This window comes from Eleutherodactylus coqui, chromosome 2 (assembly GCF_035609145.1).
Source record: "Eleutherodactylus coqui strain aEleCoq1 chromosome 2, aEleCoq1.hap1, whole genome shotgun sequence".
Taxonomy (NCBI): Eukaryota; Metazoa; Chordata; class Amphibia; order Anura; family Eleutherodactylidae; genus Eleutherodactylus; species Eleutherodactylus coqui.
The window spans coordinates 87,416,615-87,435,217 of NC_089838.1; the positions used below are offsets into that span (position 1 = coordinate 87,416,615).

The 18,603-nt window shown below is 48.7% G+C and overlaps 3 protein-coding genes across 4 annotated transcripts in view; 1 reads left to right on the forward strand and 2 right to left on the reverse strand.

Moving 5' to 3' along the window:
- The first annotated feature begins 2,294 nt into the window (after positions 1–2,294).
- Positions 2,295–4,443, forward strand: LOC136610587 (uncharacterized). Its single transcript, XM_066589813.1, has 3 exons — positions 2,295–2,371; positions 2,464–2,610; positions 3,317–4,443. The coding sequence occupies exons 2-3, from the start codon at positions 2,564–2,566 to the stop codon at positions 4,209–4,211; spliced, it is 942 nt and encodes a 313-aa protein (XP_066445910.1). The 5' UTR covers positions 2,295–2,371; positions 2,464–2,563; the 3' UTR covers positions 4,212–4,443.
- A 682-nt stretch (positions 4,444–5,125) lies between these two features.
- On the reverse strand, positions 5,126–6,652 carry LOC136610001 (uncharacterized). Its single transcript, XM_066589274.1, has 4 exons — positions 6,541–6,652; positions 6,313–6,454; positions 6,020–6,170; positions 5,126–5,930 (listed from the first exon to the last, which is right to left on the reverse strand). Exons 1-4 carry the CDS (start codon positions 6,589–6,591, stop codon positions 5,126–5,128), a joined length of 1,149 nt encoding a protein of 382 aa, XP_066445371.1. The 5' UTR covers positions 6,592–6,652.
- A 6,281-nt stretch (positions 6,653–12,933) lies between these two features.
- LOC136611517 (plasmodium-specific hydrophobic abundant protein-like) overlaps positions 12,934–18,603 on the reverse strand; it is a 389,058-nt gene continuing 383,388 nt past the window's right edge. For both annotated transcript variants that reach the window (XM_066591184.1, XM_066591185.1), the window contains exons 9-10: positions 16,190–16,480; positions 12,934–13,094 (exon numbers count right to left, since the gene is read on the reverse strand). In XM_066591184.1, the coding sequence (XP_066447281.1) occupies positions 16,196–16,480 (285 nt within the window). In that variant the 3' untranslated portion in view covers positions 12,934–13,094; positions 16,190–16,195. The remainder of the gene's footprint in view (positions 13,095–16,189; positions 16,481–18,603) is intronic.

Consider the following 18,603-nt stretch of genomic DNA (forward strand, 5'->3'; position numbering starts at 1 on the left):
AAAAATGATTAATTCATTAATAACAAACACAAACAAACCAGGGTTTATTTCGCAGTGTTTCTAAAATTAAAGGCATTTAACAAATAGGAGATCCACTTGAGCCCCTTTAGGAATGGTGAATTAGGTCAATATAATACGGGAAACAACGTGTGTGAAAGAAGGCTACGTAGGTGTTTCTGGAACCCCCTCCCCCCCTCTACATCAGCACCCCCCCCCCCCCCGTCCCGTGTATCCCCCCCCCCCCCCCCCGTCCTCCCTCTTATCACCCCTTTCACTTTATTGAGTTTTAATGTAGTTCTTGTTGAGGGTGACGGCTGGCTCGGGGACTGTCAAGCATCCTCCCCCTCAATCAGCCCAATATATGGGCGGAGTGGGTGTGCGGCGGAAGACCGAGTCAGAGGTTACATGCTGTTTATAAAATATGATCTGAACCAACAATGAGACATCATAGGCTTTAGATGTATATAACAACATAATTCAAGGTTTCACACCGTTTTTTTTTTTTTTTTAAAAAAGAGGTCATAATTATAATTATAATTGTTTTCGTTAATTCTGTATAAAACCAAATATCTGTAACAAAATGTTTGTAATAACAAAACCTTTCAATAAAAAGTGATTTAATAAAAAAAATAAATTCTTTTTGATTTGGGTTTGGAGGGTGGTTGGTATGTTCAGGGCTAATATTTTTGATTTAGATGGGTTAATTTAGATCCTTATAAAAGGATCATTTGCTAAAGCTATATAGGAGTTCTGATACTGCTCTTAGGGATTCTATAGGGGAAGTCAGCATTAATACGACGTCATCTGCGAACAGGCTGATTTTATGTTGACTGGGGGACATTGGTACTCCCTTGATTTCCGGATGCAAGCGTATGGCCTTTGCCAAGGGTTCCATAGTTAGGATGACCAGGGAGGGGGACAGAGGGCAACCCTGCCTGGTCCCATTGGTGATCTTAAAGGGGCTGGATACAGCTCCATTGATTAAAACCTTTGCTGAGGGGGATCCATAGAGCGCTTGTATTGCCCCCAGGATTGCTCCTTCAAATCCCATCTCCCTCAGAACTGAGAAGGCGTATCCCCAGTGGATTCTGTCGAACGCCTTCTCCGCGTCCAGGGTTAGGAGCAGAGAAGGCGTTCCGGAGACCTCCAATCCCTCCAGTGCTACCAAGAGTCTTCTGGTCGCATCGGATGTTTGTCTCCCTTTAACGAAACCTGTTTGGTCGCTCTGGATAATGTCAGGTATTATCTCTAGCAAGATTTTTGCATAATATTTGGTGTCGTTATTTAATAGGGATATCGGTCTAAAATTGGCTGGGGAGGATATATCTTTACCTGGTTTGGGTATTGTGACAATGTTTGCCTGTAGCATTTCAGTCACAAGAGCGCCGTCAGGTCAGGTAGTGTAGCTGGGGAGTTTAGCGCTGCCAAAAGTGCAGTACCAAGTTGTGCGCATTTTTGGCAGTGCTGAAACTGCTGCCCATTCATTTCAAAGGGCGACACAGGGCTGAAAAGGCCAAAAATGGAACATGCATCGCTGTCAAAGCGCAGCGTTGAAGACGCTGCGTTTTCAGCCTTGTGTGAGTCGCCCCACTGAAATGAATGGGAACGTTTAGTGCAGCGCTGAAAATGCAGCACTCGACGCTGTACTAATATGCCTGTGTGAGGGAGGCCTAAGGCTGGATTCACACAGGGCGGATTTGTTGCTGAAAGTTCGCGGTTTTGCCGCTGCGGATTTGCCGCAACCTTTCCGTTTCTGCGGCAAATCCGCATGCAATGACCCAATTAAGACGCGTTTTTGACCGCGTATTTATCTGCGGTTCTGCCGCCGGTAAATCCGCAGGCCCTTTGTTGCGGAAAAAACCGCAGCAGTTATTTTTGGAGACGCGCGGTTTTTCTTGCAGATTTGCCTGCGTATTTTACTAGGTGCAGATTCTTAAAAAAACTGTTTCCTGTGAGGTCATCGATCCCACCCATTTCTTCATAGGGTAGGAAGAGCTTTGTATTTGTGGCCATTTTCTCTGCAGACATGGACCGAGCAACAGTCCGTCTGAGCCGCGCATACCGACGCAGACTGATTACATTTGTGCTTATGATGGATAGAGAACAATCTGAAAAGGTGAGCGATTTGTGGTCATTGTGTGCTTAGTTTCCTTGTTGTTTGTTTATGCACTGCGGACTAGAGTGTAATTGCAGTCATGTGCTTTAAATTCATGTGCTTTAATTCATGTTAATGTGCTTTAAAAATTCATGTGCTTATTCTTCTTCAGACTGATCGTGCTTCCCGGCTTCAGAGACGTTTCTGGGTTCATCCCCTACTAACCGAGAGGGGGACGAAGGGCCATTTTGCGAGCCTCTACCACGATCTTAAAAAGTAAGTGAAGTGTTGCATGGGAATAGGTTTGATGTTGCACTCTGAATTGTTATTAATTTTAGCCCGCTCTCCCTTTCTCTTTCTCTCTGCAGCCATCCTGAGAAGTTCGTCTCATTTTGTCGCCTGCCTCTGGAGGCCTTTGACCGCCTTCTGGAGCTGGTGCGCCGGGATCTGACCTACCAGGACACGCAGATGAGGAAGGCGATCACTGCAGAAGAAAGGCTGCTCATCACCCTTAGGTAAGTTACTTTTCTTATTGTGTCACTGTAGTTATTTTTTTTTTTTTGTTTTTCCTTTTTTTTTTTTGGTTCTGTGATTTTTGCGCGGTACCTTTTTTTATGCACTGATTGCTCCGGTAGTAGGACGTAATGCTATAGCATTACGTCACACTGCTTTTTCACAGCTGGGCTATCAAGCACCCCTGTTATTAGCACCACGCCCATCATGACACCTGCACAGCTACCCCGATCTCACCGGGACGGGTGGGTCTTTATTTGCCCGTGCGTGGCATTAGAACAGCATCATCTTGTGGCTGGTTGACTTCATTGACATTGTCAGAAGCTACATTGTTGAACTTACCAGACCAGCAAACTTGGGCAACCTTTGTTGTGCACCGGCAGTGAACGGGACCAAGTTACCTTTCTGAGTGTAGCAGGAACATGTTTTCATTTTCTCATTCTCCCTCCCCTTTTGTTTGGGATGGGGAGAATGGAAATCTGAACCATGTGTGGAATGGATAGTGAGAATTTCACGCCCCCCCCCCCCCCCACATCCCATGTATACCTTTCAATTGCAAATCTTATTTCCTTCACACGAATTCTTCTGCGTTCTCCGATCTATTTCGTGTTGAGAACAATATCTGAATACTGCATACATAGAAGTGTTGATGTAATGCAAGTCTTCATTGTGTACTAATTTTTTTTTCTCTTCTCTGCTTCTTTTCAGCTTCTTGGCCACAGGAGAGAGCTATGCATCCCTGCATCTCCAATTTCGTGTTGGTAAATCAACCATCACCGAAATTGTGAGGTGCACATGCAGCGCCATCTGGCAGAAGTTGCAGCCCATCGTGATGCCTTCACCTACCGAGGACACTTGGCAACGTGTTGCAGCAGGCTTTCAAGATGTTGCCAAATTTCCTAACTGCATAGGCGCCGTCGACGGCAAACATGTGCGTGTGCTTCAGCCAGCCCACTCAGGCTCCAAATTCTTCAATTACAAAAATTTTTTTTCAATTGTCCTGATGGCCGTGGCTGATGCACATAGCAAATTTGTTTGCATCGACGTCGGCGCCTATGGCAGCACTGGGGATTCTCGGGTGCTGCGAACATCACAGATTGGGATGCAAATTCTCCGAGATGGCGTCACGCTCCCAGCCCCACAACCTTTCCCGGCAACCACACATCCAGTCCCCTTTGTGATGGTATCGGATGAGGCTTTCCCGTTGATGCCAAACCTGTTGCGCCCATACCCGCGGAGAGGACTGAATGCCCGGAAAAGGATTTTTAATTATAGGCTGAGCCGGGCACGTCGTGTGGTTGAGTGTGCCTTCGGGATTATGGTGAGTCAGTGGAGAGTTCTAGGGACTACACTGTTAGTAGACCCTAACACAGTTGATGACCTTGTCAAGGCATGTTGTGTTCTTCACAACTACCTCCGGGACTATCGCCCAGAGGTAGATGTCGAAGAACTTGATCCTGCCTTTGACACGGTCATCAACTGGGGGGGAGGTAGGACGCCTGCTACTGCAGTGCAGGTACGCGAACTCTTCACTGACTATTTCCTTAGTCACGAAGGCACCGTGCCATGGCAGTTCTCCTGTGTCGGTGGTGTGCAGCCCTAACTGCAGTGTGACCCTCCCCCGGCGCCCAGCCCCAGAAGGAAGCGGAAACCAAACTGCGTAGAGAAATACGTATTTTATTGAAGGCACAAAAGGACACTCCTCCACCTTTAATTTAAAAACTTCAATAAAATTGTGTTAAACAGTTTTCATAATAAAATGTTTTAATATTTCACAAAAAAGATTGTTCTCCAAATTTTTCCGGCGCACAAAACATATAATCTGCATTGTAAAGAAACGGAATTGGTTAGACAATGATGGTTTTTTATTTTGTGCAAAATAAACATATCTTTTAGTTGAGCCGTCTACTTTTTTTCAGCGCACATACCAATTACCACTACTTGAATACAACTAACTTTCTCCTTCACTGGCCAATCCACAAGCAGTATAGCTCTGGCCACACTTGCCGGTCATGCCGCAAGCGAAAATGATGATAGCAACAGGCACGCAGAATGGCCCTGTTGCCATCACCATTTTTTTTTTCCATGCTCGAACTCCTGTTACAAACATAGAGCGAGCATGGAAACAGACAGACATGAAAATAAATATAGGGAAAGAAAGGACTATGAGTCAAGAGAAGTGATGTACCCCAACCTTGGAGGACAGTAAGGCAGCGTTAAATTGAAAACAAAAAAAAAGGCAGTCCTTCTCGTACAGTAGCACAGGCCGCAAAGAAATTTACGTGCGTGCCACTGCCGTAATGGAATTAGTGCGCCTTGCCTCTTTTGCCGCAGAGCATATCTTAGCTGGGAGTGAGCGATGTTTGCAACCCCAATCGTTCCCATGACCATCCGTTGGATTTCTGGGACACCAGCATAATCCGTGCATTGGCAGACACGGCAACAGCACCACGGAACCTGTACTTTCCGATGGTTTGCTGTAGGACATTGCAGTTATCCCAAACTCAACGTTTGCGATTACTCCAATGCCGTATAAGTAAAAGAGTTTTCTCCTATAATGCATTGAGATGCATTTGGTGGCATGCACAGTCGTGAGGTGGACTGTTGCGATGTCTGTTGCAGAGGGCTATTCATGAGTGATAGAAATGACGCTTGTGATGGGGAACCGCCTGAGGCAGTGTCGCCGTAGCCAGTGTCAGGAGAGCCATGGTGCATGGGGTATACCGGTGTCCTAGAAACCCTGGGCGGTTGATCAGGGAAAGATTGGGGTGCAGGCAGCATGCGGTATGAGTGTTGAACAGGAAAGGCTGCATTTTTCATTGCCACAATAATGGCAGTGCTATCGGCAATGGCTCTTGGCGATCCGAAAATCTCTAGCACTGTGTACAGAACTGGCGGAATTGTCCACTGCCGCTCTGAGCTGAGTTCACGAAGGCGGGACGCAATGGCTGTACCCATTGTGTCCCACTGGTCGGCCGTCTCAGAACGGCGTAATAAAGACAGCGCCTCTTGGGTGGCATCTGCCTTGCTATTCTTCCGACGCGGGCCAGCAGCAACGCTGCGGCTGGCCCGCGCGGAAGTCACCACCCTGCTAACATATGCTCTGCTGGCAGGGGCAGTAGTATTGCCACACGACACAATTTGTTCCCCCACTTCTGGAGAAACAGAAGTGGGGTTCAAATCGGGCGTGCTACGCTGGCTGTCCTCCAAGGCTGGGGTACCTTCTCTGGACTCATCGTCACACGGCTCCTGTCCCGGCCCATCTTTGTCAGGTGAAGCGGTGGTGTCCGTGGGAGGCGCGGCCCCAATGTTCCCGCTGGATCTGTTGGCGAAACAAGAGTAACATTAGAGACCTAGAACCTCAAAATGACACCACATCGAACCCGAGCTAGGAGAGTTATTTGCACTTACGCGCGCAACACTCGACTAGTTCGGAGGAAGTGCAGTTGCTCCTGGTATGGACATTTCTTTTGTGAAGGCGACATGCCACTTTTTTCACAATCTTTTTCATGCTTCTTGTAGCGGTCCCGAACCGACCTCCAACGATTCTTGACATCTTTAACTGCAAATAATGAAAAAGGACAATTAAACAGGATACAAGCAGTACCACCGACACCTGCAATAAAGAGTGTTGTTAGATGCAGTATAGTTCTGAGTACATCCAAGGAAGAAACAACAAAGCAGTTTCAGGAGTGTAAACTTACGTATTTCACTGTGGAGGGCAGCAGTTCCGGAGTCCCAATCGGGATACATGCCAGTGCATACCGATAGCCAGGCGTCTGCCTTTAAATCTCGGTCGCTGTAGCCCGTCTCGGCTGGGTCCCATATCTCAGGCCTACTTTCAACCTGAAGGGGGGGGGAGAAAGAAGAAAAAAAGTTGAATAGCATTCCAAGTGGGTGGATATGGTTGTGTCAGCGCACACTACACTCACCAATGTTATCATCCTGGCAACGTTTATACCCATTCTCTGGTACCACGCCATACTCCCGATATATCCTTTGCGACAACCGAAAATCTTTTTCGTCCTGTGAGTAAACAGAGAATGGTTGCATTTCATTACATACACAACATTAGTGACCAGTGGCGCAGAATTTCAATTTGCACAAAATAACAACGAGGCTCACATCTTCGCGTCAGATGCCGAAGGGGAAAGAAGCAAGGGAGGAAAAAGGCGGGAAAAATGCATTGCAATGCAAAAGATGAAAAGGCCATAAATTGTGCAGCAAAGCAAGGGAGGAAAAAGGCGGGAAAAATGCATTGCAATGCAAAAGATGAAAAGGCCATAAATTGTGCAGCAAAGCAAGGGAGGAAAAAGGCGGGAAAAATGCATTGCAATGCAAAAGATGAAAAGGCCATAAATTGTGCAGCAAAGCAAGGGAGGAAAAAGGCGGGAAAAATGCATTGCAATGCAAAAGATGAAAAGGCCATAAATTGTGCAGCAAAGCAAGGGAGGAAAAAGGCGGGAAAAATGCATTGCAATGCAAAAGATGAAAAGGCCATAAATTGTGCAGCAAAGCAAGGGAGGAAAAAGGCGGGAAAAATGCATTGCAATGCAAAAGAGAAAGGACGCAAAAGAGCAATGATAGGCGAAGTAGTGCATTACCTTCGTTATCCGATGTGCCGCCCGCTGTGGAGGGCTCTGGGCCCACTGTGGAGGGCTGTGGTGCCGCCCGCTGTGGAGGGCTCTGGGCCCGCTGTGGAGGGCTCTGGTGCCGCTGTGGAGGGCCCTGGTCCGGCTGTGGAGGCCTCTGGTCACGCCCGCTGTGGAGGGCTCTGGTGCCACTGTGGAGGGCTCTTGTGGTGCCGCTGTGGGGGGCTCTGGTGCCGCTGTGGGGGGGTCTGGGCCCGCTGTGGAAGGCTCTGGTGCCGCCCGCTGTGGAGGGCTGTGGTGCCGCCCGCTGTGGAGGGCTCTGGGCCCGCTGTGGAGGGCTCTGGTGCCGCTGTGGAGGGCCCTGGTCCGGCTGTGGAGGCCTCTGGTCACGCCCGCTGTGGAGGGCTCTTGTGCCGCTGTGGGGGGCTCTGGTGCCGCTGTGGGGGGGTCTGGGCCCGCTGTGGAGGGCTCTGGGCCCGCTGTGGAGGGCTCTGGTGCCGCTGTGGAGGGCCCTGGTCCGGCTGTGGAGGCCTCTGGTCACGCCCGCTGTGGAGGGCTCTTGTGCCGCTGTGGGGGGCTCTGGTGCCGCTGTGGGGGGGTCTGGGCCCGCTGTGGAAGGCTCTGGTGCCGCCCGCTGTGGAGGGCTCTGGGCCCGCTGTGGAGGGCTCTGGTGCCGCTGTGGAGGGCCCTGGTCCGGCTGTGGAGGCCTCTGGTCACGCCCGCTGTGGAGGGCTCTTGTGCCGCTGTGGGGGGCTCTGGTGCCGCTGTGGGGTGGTCTGGGCCCGCTGTGGAAGGCTCTGGTGCCGCCCGCTGTGGAGGGCTCTGGGCCCGCTGTGGAGGGCTCTGGTGCCGCTGTGGAGGGCCCTGGTCCGGCTGTGGAGGCCTCTGGTCACGCCCGCTGTGGAGGGCTCTGGTGCCACTGTGGAGGGCTCTTGTGGTGCCGCTGTGGGGGGGCTCTGGTGCCGCTGTGGGGGGGGTTCTGCCGGCAGAGCTCCTGCTCCCTGCTTCCAGTCTCCATCAAGTCCTGGCTGAAATGGCGCCAAGCAGCTAAAATGGCCGCTGAACCACTTCCTGGGAACAAACTTTATTGCCTCTCTTTTTCATGCGAACAATCTGCTGCGGAACCGCAATGAAAACCGCTGCAAAACAAGCAATAGCGGTTTTCATTGCGGTTGTAGCTGCGTTCATGGGGCCCTATGTAAAAAAAAACGCTGCGGAACCGTCAAAAGATTGGACATGCTGCATATTTCAAAACCGCGACGCAGTTGCATATCCGCACTGCGGCTCTGCGGAAAATTTTACACCCTGTGAGAACGGGATTTTGGCCAAACACATTCGCACTGCATTGCACTGCAACCGCGACGGAATGGCCGCAATGCGGATATGCAACGGCCAACCGCGGGAAATAAGCAACAAATCCGCCCTGTGTGAACCCAGGCTAAGGCTCGGGTCGTATCTGCGTTTGAGAATGTTGGCAGGTTCTGTAACATTTGACAGGAAATCTAAGACTGTATGAAGAGCAGCAAAGCCGGATAGAACTTATTACACATCAGTCCTTTTGTAGCGGCTTACAGATGGATTATCCAAAATGTCTGCCCTATTGGTCAGATGGGAGAATGAGCCAGGAACTCTGATTGACAGATAAATGGTAAGGAGACAGGAGAGTGGAAGCCTGTGATTGGAGGGCCCGTTGACTGGATACACCAGAGTAGCGCATGGGAGAAAAGATTAAGAAAGCGTGCGTACGCTGCGGGTGACAGTTGGTCCAGTCAGGGGAAAGCAGAGAGAGGAGTTGGGTCAGCCATCCCTGTAGAAAGATAGAAACTAATGTCAGTCAGTCAGTGAGCCGATGGCCAGACAGAGGGGAGTGCAGCTGATGTACTAGAGGGTGCAATAACTGCAGAGTGTAGGAGCCAGCAGGAGAAGAGAGAGTCAAATGAGAGATAGTGAGAGAGGTCAGTTAGTGAGAGTATAGCCAGCTACCAGTCCGTGTACAGCAGAGAACAAGGCAGTGTAGAGCATGTCTGTAGGAGTTGTCACAGGGAGGCAGTCATCAGACAGTGAGATAGATGGGTTAGTGAGAGTATAGCCAGCTGTCATTCTGTGTACAGAAGAGAATAAGGCAGTGTGGAGCATGCCCGTAAGAGTTGTCATAGGGATGCGGTCATGAGAAAGATGGGTTAGTGGGAGTACAGTCAGCTGTCAGTCCGTATACAGCAGAGAACAAGGCAATGTAGAGCGTGCCTGTAGGAGTTGTCACAGGGAGGTAGTTATCAGATAGTGGGATAGATGGGTTAGTGAGAGTATAGCCAGCTGTCATTCTGTGTACAGCAGAGAACAAGGCAGTGTAGAGCGTGCCTGTAGGAGTTGTCACAGGGAGGTAGTTATCAGATAGTGAGATAGATGGGTTAGTGAGAGTACAGCCAGCTGTCAGTCTGTGTATAGCAGAGAGCAAGGCGGTGAGGAGCGTGCCTGTAGGAGCTGTTATAGGGATGCAGTCCTGAGATAGATGGGTTAGTGAGAGTATAGCCAGCTGTCAGTCTGTGTACAGCAAAGAACAAGGCGCTGTGGAGCATGTCTGTAGGAGTTGTCATAGGGATGCAGTCGTGGGATAGATGGGTTAGTGAGAGTATAGCCAGCTGTTATTCTGTGTACAGCAGAGACCAAGTCAGTGTGGAGCATGCCCGTAGGAGTTGTCATAGGGACGCAGTCGTAACATAGATGGGTTAGTGAGAGTACAGCCAGCTGTCAGTCCGTATACAGTAGAGAGTAAGGCAGTGTGGAGCATGCTTGTAGGAGTTGTCATAGGGATGCAGTCATGGGATAGTGAGATAGATGCGTTAGTAAGAGTAAAGCCAGCTGTCAGTCTGTGTACAGCAGAGAACAAGGCATTGTGGAGCGTGCCCATAGGAGTTGTCATAGGGAGGCAGTCATGGGATAGTGAGATAGATGAATTAGTGAAAGTACAGCCAGCTGTCAGTCCATATGCAGCATAGAGCAAGGCAGTGTGGAGCGTGTCTGTAGGAGTTGTCACAGGGAGGCAGTCATCAGATAGTGAGATAGATCGGTTAGTGAGAGTACAGCTAGCTGTCAGTCTGTGAACAGTAGAGAACAAGTCAGTGTGGAGCGTGCCCATAGGAGTTGTCATAGGGACGCTTTTGTGAGATAGATGGGTTAGTGAGAGTATAGCCAGCTGTCAATCCGTATGCAGCAGAGAGCAAGGCAGTGTGGAGAGTGTATGTAGGAGTTTTTATAGGGACGCAGATGTGGGATAGTGAGAGAGATAGGTTAGTGAGAGTATAGCCAGCTGTCAGTCCATATACAGCAAAAACATGGCAGTGTGAAGCGTGCCCATAGGAGTTCTCATAGGGACGCAGTCATGAGATAAATGGGTTAGTGAGAGCACAGCCAGCTGTCAGTCTGTGTACAGCAGAGAACAAGGCAGTGTCAGTACAAGAGAGAGAGACAATAGGATAGTGATAGCCTGCTAGTCTGTTTTAGGGAAAGATAGCAGCATACTGGAGTGTGCCCATAGGAGTTGTCATAGGGACGCAGTCGTTGGATAGTGAAGAGAGAGTCATCAGAGAGAGCTGTTGTCGGGACGACGGAGGAGCATGTAGCCCTGCGGATTATGGTCAGGAACCTGACAGGAGAGCCATCAGACCCTGTGGCGAGTGACGGCCTCTATAGCGGAGTGAGGGTGCCGAATCTCAAGGGGAGAGAGCAAGCGATCACAGAAGAGGAATAAGTACCAACACCCCCTGCTATATACTACAGCCCTTATTGGGATCTCCCTGGACGCCGCGCTCCCTGTCGTGGGGCTCACAGGTCCTGGCAGTGAGTATTGGCCAGTCAGCTGCGCCCCCTCACCACTCCACTCCTTTCTGCCTGCCGTTGTCGGCCTCTGAGCTGCGGGCCCTCAAGACTTTGCTCATTGGTGACAGGCTGCACCCCACTCCGTTCAGTAATCATGTGGGTCCTTGGGCCGGTCACCTGCGCCCCCTCAGCAGTACGCTCTGTTCTGCCTGCCGTTGTCGGCCTCTGAGCTGCGGGCCCTCAGGACTCCGCTCACTGGTCACAGGCTGCATAAAAGGTACGCCGGAGACACTGACAGCGGCCCCACTAGGGAACTTTATACGGGGAGATGGCAGTGCGCCGTGCAGCACAGTAACAGCGCAGGTCCCACGGTGATGCAGGCTTCAGTCAGAGCGGAGCCAGGTCCAGCGGCGCCGCAGCTGCTGCACTCTGTAGCCAGGACAATTACAGTGGCCACGGGAGGGGAGATGCCATTGGGACATTCACTCCCGTGGCTTCTGCAAGGCACATGTCAGCGGGACGCTCTCCTCTGCAAACACGAGTGCTCAGTGCCACCAGCGCTGATTCCCACGACCTTATGGCTCTTTCTCCAACATCACACAGGATGCCCTAGAATGGTTCACCCCTCACCATGGGATGCCCTAGTATGGTTCATGTCTCACATCACACATGATGCCCTAGCATGGTTCACCCCTCACCACACAGGATGCCCAAGCATGGTTCACCCCTCACCACACAGGATTCCCTAGCATGGTTCACCCCTCTCCACACAGGATGCCCTAGCATGGTTCACAACTCACCACACAGGATGCCCCTTGATGGCTGTTCTCTCCCCCTTTGTGGCTCTCTCGCCCGCTCTCCCGCTGAATGCTGCCTATGATTCCCCTCCCTCACTGCATGTCAGAGTCCTCCTGGCTTTGAGTAAAAGCTTAAATTATGTCTTCTGCTTGGTTTCAGCTCAGATCTGAACCTTTGGGGAATCTTATTAACTAATGAAGTAAGTATATAGAACATACCGTATTTTCCGGACTATAAGGCGCACATAAAATGCTGAGAATTTCTCAGAAATAGAAAGTGCGCCTTATAATCCGGTGCGCCTTATATATGAACCCGACAGTCCAGGTGCTCCCCGACTTGCGAACAGGTTCCGTTCCGGGAGCCCGTTCGCAAGTCAAACAAGTAGTAGTATGGAGCGGGATCGCGGGTGGATCCTGCTCCATACAACGTCGGGTGCCGGCTGTTCTTACAGCGGGCACCCGGCGGCAGCAGTTCCGACGAGCCGCGCCGCTTGTCAGAACTGTTAACACTTTAAATACCACTCTGACAGCGGTATTTAAAGTGTTAACAGTCCTAACGAGCGGCGCGGCTCATCAGAACTGCTGCCGCCGGGTGCCCGCTGTAAGCACAGCCGGCAACCGATGTTCAGGGGGCCCGTACAGCGTCCCACGATGAGATCGTGGGACGCTGTGTGGTTGCTAGGCGGCCGGGGACCTCCTGAAAGGCCCCAGGGCTGTCTATGCAGAGTGCCCATCTAGCGCACGACTTGCTAGGCGCTCTGCATAGACAGCCCTAGGGCCTTTCAGAAGGCCCCTGGCTGCCTAGCAACCGCGATCTGACCGGACAGGCTTCTATCAGGCTTGATAGAAGCCTCTCCGGCCCCTGCACAGCACTAATGTGCTGCGCCTTATAATCCGGTGCGCCTTATATATGAAGCAAGATTGCTTATAAGGCGCTCATAGAAGGTGCGCCTTATAATCCGGTGCGCCTTATAGTCCGGAAAATACGGTATATTACATTTGTACTTGGAGGCTGTTGGCATCAATGTGCCACATTCAGTCTGAGATGATGGGATCAAACATTTGACTATTTCTCCCCAGTATCTTGGGGGTTCCAATAATGTAACAGACAATCTCAATGTAATGCTCAGAAAGTAATTTATTGTAAAAGAACCAATCAGAGGTACAATTACTTCTCTTCAGATAACAGTTTTCATTCTATTATCCAAATGTATAGATAGAGAGGTGATTAGAAAGAAATCAGATCTTGTGGCATGCCTGTGCCATAGTGATGTAAGGTACCTGCAAAACACAAGAAGCCATGGTTAGTGGGGGATTATGGAAGATACTACATATATGTACTGTGTGTGTAACTGTATCCCTTATTACATGGACAGGTATCCTCAGGGCCCAATCATGTCTTTTCAGTAGGAAAATCCTGCTATGGTATTTAGAGGAGTGAGCAGCAGGGAGTGGTCAACCTCTGAAGGTTCCCAAGCAGCGGGCGCTCAGAGGATGCCCTCCGCCCCACACACAATGTCTGTCATCACTCTTCTTTGCCGCCACTTTCCTAAGCAGGGAAGCCCTCATTGATCCCACTGGGTTCCTATCACGTAGTGACGGTCTGTTCCTCTACAGCAGGCACTGTTCCCTCTGTACTAAATGGGTGTTCCGTGAACCCAGGAACCTGCAGGGCTGTCTCAGGACAGACATTGGTGGTTAGGATATGCCACACAAGTACTGGGAACCCATTAACCCCTGGAATGCACTGGGAAAGCTCCATGCGACTTCATGGCTAGCTGGATTCTGCTGGGTTTTGTAGTTATGTATGAAACATAACGGATAGCAGAGTCATGGCATCAGTCATGGGTACAAAAAGGCTGGATAAAGGATTGTGTGCTGCTGGAGTTATTTTCCCTGGCGGTTGCGTTGTGCGTTTGGGGGACAAGCGGAAGGATCTCAGGTTGATGTTTTGTTCTGAGAGTAAGGGTGTTTTGGTAGCTGTGAATTGTTCTATCTCATGAGCTGAACTGTGGCTTCTTTGTTACAATGGTTGGTGCGGTATTGTCTGCAATGTAACGCGCTGCTGAAGGCTGGAACAGGTGATAATAAACATGATGTATCGCTATGTGCTTTATCGCGCCCGCAGATCAGTGTTTGCAAGGAGAGGGAGTCTGCAGTGGATTCGGTCGGTGTACACTTGCCAGATCATCTTTGGGCTCTGAGGCAGAGTTGATACATCTGCTGTTGTCACACTTGGTGTCACAAAGGACATGGCGAGATTACAATTCTGCTTTGGAGGTTTGGAAGAAAGGGAGCTGGATGTGAGATCGTAGGATGTCGATATGTTTTTTTATCTCCTTTCTGTGTTTTCAGATAGAAGCCGGGTTATTGTATAATTCTGTGCTGAAAGTGATTGCAGGGATAGCGTTCTCTCAGAGACGGCTCGCTTTACTGCCTATCAATGCGTTGAAGCAGATTAAAGTCTTGTTATGGGGGTTTAAAGCAATTAGCTTTGCCAAGGACCAGAGGGCAGCGATTTCATTCGGTTTATTAAGTAAATTAATTGCCCCTTTGCCGGAAATATGCGGTTTTACGTTTCAAGTAAAGTTATCCCGTTGCGCCTTTTTATTAGCTTTTTTCAGGGCTTTGCGTTGTGGGGGGTTTTAGAAGCATCTAGGTCAGCGTATGCATCACTATTGGCTACTGATGTATCTGACCACGGGGGGTATGTCAAGATATTTTTGAGACATACCAAAACAGATAAATGGGGTGAGAGGATATGGATTCATGTTTCTCAGAACTCATCCGTGTCACTGTGCCCACTTCGGGCCCCACGTGAGTTCTTGGAGATATGTCCTAATCTGTTAGGATCACTTTTATGTCATGCAGACAGTTCTTTATTATCACAATTTCAATTTTTGGGGGTATTGAGGAAATGTCTGGTTAAAACGGGTTGTGGTTGCACTACAATCACGTCTCATTCTTTCCGAATCGTTGCTGCCACGGAGGCAGCGAGGTTGGGGATGGCTGAGCAGAGGATCCAGAGTTCAGGAAGATGGATGTCTGACCGCTATAAATTATATGTACGTCCTGCTGATGTTGCTGTTTAATGTCTTGTCTACCGGAAGTACTGAGGAAGGTGGTGTGGATAGTGGGACGCTCCTTTGTCCATTGGGGTCAACATAGAGCGATGGACAGATGCTATTCAGAGAATTTGGGGCTCGATGATGGACAATTTGAGGCATTTTGGTGTGGGATCAGGGGGATGCGGCAGCTCTCGATATCAACATTCTTGTTCAAAAAAAGAGAGGTGTTGCCAGAGCCAAGCATTTTTTTGATGCACCTCGGGGGTAAAGATATTGGGAAGAAGAGTTTTTTTGACGTGTTATGCGATATCCGTACTGAACTTTAGTGGGTAAGGGATAATTTTGCAGAAGCGGTTCTAGTAATTTCTGAGATAATCCCTAGGTCGATTTGGTCTTTTCCCAGGTTTTTTTCATGGAGAAAATTCAGAAGAGGCTAAATAGAGTGTTAGAAAGATGGGTACAGACGATAGGAGGCTTCTGAGTGAGGCACATAGACCTAGAGGGATTTGCGGGGGGTTTATATTGAGCGGATGGAGTTCATTTCTCAGCAGTGGGTTTGGACATTTTTAACATGAAACTGCAAAATATGATTGAGCAGGCTGCGGCCGGGTTGGGGGGGGAGGGGGTATGTCGTGATGCGTCATGGCCTGGGGGGGATGGCCATCTGACTTTGGCTGGTGGGCATCAATGGTGTGATAATGTTTGGTTATTTGTTTAGTCTGGGTGCATACAGTATGACCAAGGCTACACGGTTTTATACAAAAATTATTTGAGTTTGAGTTAATTGTTAACCCCCTTTGAACATAAATGCTGTGGTCATTAATTGCCATATTGGTGCCAGTGTCTTTATTACAGGTATTGTTTAAAGCATAAGATTCCATGTTCTCTACCACAATTTATTTGCCCTTTCAATAGCTTTTCAATGGTCTTTGTTGCACTAAGAAAACAGCTTCTCATTGGCTTAAAATAAGATAACTGGTCACAGAAAACCATTATAGTCAAGGTAAACTTCGCTACATCTATAGGAAACTATGCATGTTAAAATAAATTGTGTGATTGCTGGGAACAGTAGTACACTTCTACATCACAAACTGCATAGTTTATGAAGTGTGCTATTCAATGGGAAGCCACGCTGGCATCTGCTTTATTTACTCCAATAAAGACAACGGCAAGTATTTAGCATTTATTTTGTGCCCGGGATGGTAAATTAGTTACATGGACTTATAATGGGTTAATATGTCTGACTAGGATGAATTGTATTACTAATGTAAATATCGGAAACAGATAAAAAGGACTGCATTTTATTACCTTACATTAGCATTGTTTGCTTCCATCAATACCACCAACAACGCCTGTAAGAACACCAGTAAGGCCTCCAGCAAGGCCTCCAACAACGTTTCCAACAACACCAAGAAGGCTTCCAAGAACGGATTGAACAATGGTTATAAGACCTCCAATTACACCGGCAATAATAGTAGTAAGACCAGCAACAAGAGCAAGATCCCCAATAAGAGATATAAGTGTTGCAGACACGTCGGTTAGAGCTTCGTCAACGTTATCACTGAGCTCCTTTACGATGGGAATCACATCAACCAAATTCTGGAAAGAAAAACATTTATCAACAAGTGGATTTTGTAAAGTAATATACAATACAAATATACCTTCTAGTTCCCAGGATTAAAAATGTATTTTCTATACTTTAGTCATTTTTATATAACGCACACATGTTCTGCGGCGCGGTACAGGGAAAACTTCCATCGGTTCCCATTGGGCCTCACTATCTGACCTCCCTTTATTAAAGATGATAATTTAATGATGTTTGTAATGTTGGAGGGGTGTCTCATCACAACCTCTTTACAATAAGGGGTTTCCATGGTAACATGTAACCGGTCTGCCTTTATTACTTTGCCTTGTATTATTGCCTTGGCAGAAGAAACAACTAGCACCTGTATGGATATAGATATACTATGTCCGAAACAACATTTACAGCAGGCAGCCCTGGGGGTCTTTGCTCGGCCGAAGACTGTCTTATAGAACTTTTACTCCTAGCTGTTATGGCATCAGAGCTGACAGAAAGGAGCAAAGACGGCCATCTCTGCTGCAGCTCCTCCTACCAGCACCACAGCGGTGTCTGTGGAGGGTTTGGATGGACTTACACGGCCAAGTACCTTACATTATTGTACATTTGGATATACAGGTATCTCAAAAAGCACAAAACAGGTTAAACTCCCCAACAACGCTACACTAATCCATCTATGACATCAGCAATTATGTCATGTCAGGATATAATTCTTTGCAGATGACTCATGGTAAAAGGGTTTTCCAGGTGCTTTTTATTGGTGACCTATCCTCAGGATAAGTGATCAATAGCTGATCGGCTGGGGTCCACTGCTCAGTACCCTGACGAATCAGCTTTTGTAGCGCCTGCTGTCACCGGTAAAGCACACACAGGGTATGGAGGAGAAGCACATTGTTCCAACCCCTGTGTAGTGGCCATGGCTGGTAACTGCAGGTGCAGCTCTCAGTGATTTTAATGGGAGCTGCGCCTGTAGTTATCACTGCCAGACATTACACAGGGGTCGGAGCGACGTGCTTCTGCTCCATGCAGTGGGTGCCGAAACAACCGATCTGCAGCAGACCTCAACCAATAAGCTATTGATGACTTATCCTGAGGGTAATAATACCTGGCAAACACCAATAACTTACCAGTCTGGGTGCACAGTATAAAATGAAAGATGGCGTCTTTATATAAAGGATCTGGCCACTTATTTTTTTACATTTAGAATGCTGTAAAATACTAAAAACAGTTATAGTAATTTTAACTATCGCCCGGCACTCTGTATGTTTGATCCCTATTGATTTGGACATGTGAGCACTGCAGCCAATCATTGGTAGAGCCAGTGATTAACGAAAGAGGAAATCCAATGACAAAATGATCCAGTGATGATGTAAAATCCTTAATACAGATACTCCCCTACTTGCAAACAGGTTCTGTTCCAGGAACCGGTTCGCAAGTACATTTGTTCGCATGTCCGAACAAATGGTTGTATGGATGGGATCGCGGGTGGATCCCGCCCCATACAATGTCGGGTGCCGGCTGCTCTTACAGCCCACACCTGGCGGCACCAGTTCCAACAAGCGGCACCGCTCGTCAGAACTGTTAACACTTTAAATACTTAATTTGTGTATTCTGACAGCGGCATTTAAAGTGTTAACAGTTCCGATGAACCGCGCCGCTCGCCGGAACTGCTGCTGTCGGGTGCCGGCCATAAGAAACAGCCTGCACCTGACATTAAGGGGTCCTGTACAGTCCTGTAAAACATGCTCATGTGACTTCTGGCATAGAAAAGCAATGATTCACTTCCATGGCTTGAGCCGTGGCGATCTTAGGCCATGACTAAAAGTGCCGCAGCCTAAACCGACATCCTAAGAGCGCGACAGCTTAAAGCGCAGAAGCCAGTCACTGCTTTTATATGGCGGCACTTCAATAAAGAGATCTTATTCATGGGAAGAGAGGGGATGGATAGTCTTGCTTTCATCACTGGAGGCCACTCAGTGTTTTCAGCACCCCAGGAATGAAGGTGACATGTGGTAACCAGACACGTATGTAACATGTGAACTGCCTTTATACTATTGTATCCAGTACCATAATGACAAATGGCTGATGACTTTCTATGCGCTTCCAGCACTCCTCTAGAAGATCCCAAGTGGTCATTGTTCTC

Coding starts and splice junctions, on each gene's coding strand:
- LOC136610587 (XM_066589813.1), top strand. CDS start 2,564: ATGAGGAAGGCGATCACTGCAGAAGAAAGGCTGCTCATCACCCTTAG. Junction 2,611..3,316: donor AGGCTGCTCATCACCCTTAG/GTAAGTTACTTT, acceptor GCTTCTTTTCAG/CTTCTTGGCCACAGGAGAGA.
- LOC136610001 (XM_066589274.1), bottom strand. CDS start 6,591: ATGGCGTGGTACCAGAGAATGGGTATAAACGTTGCCAGGATGATAACA. Junction 6,455..6,540: donor TTGCCAGGATGATAACATTG/GTGAGTGTAGTG, acceptor CCCCCCCTTCAG/GTTGAAAGTAGGCCTGAGAT. Junction 5,931..6,019: donor ACTAGTCGAGTGTTGCGCGC/GTAAGTGCAAAT, acceptor TTTCGCCAACAG/ATCCAGCGGGAACATTGGGG.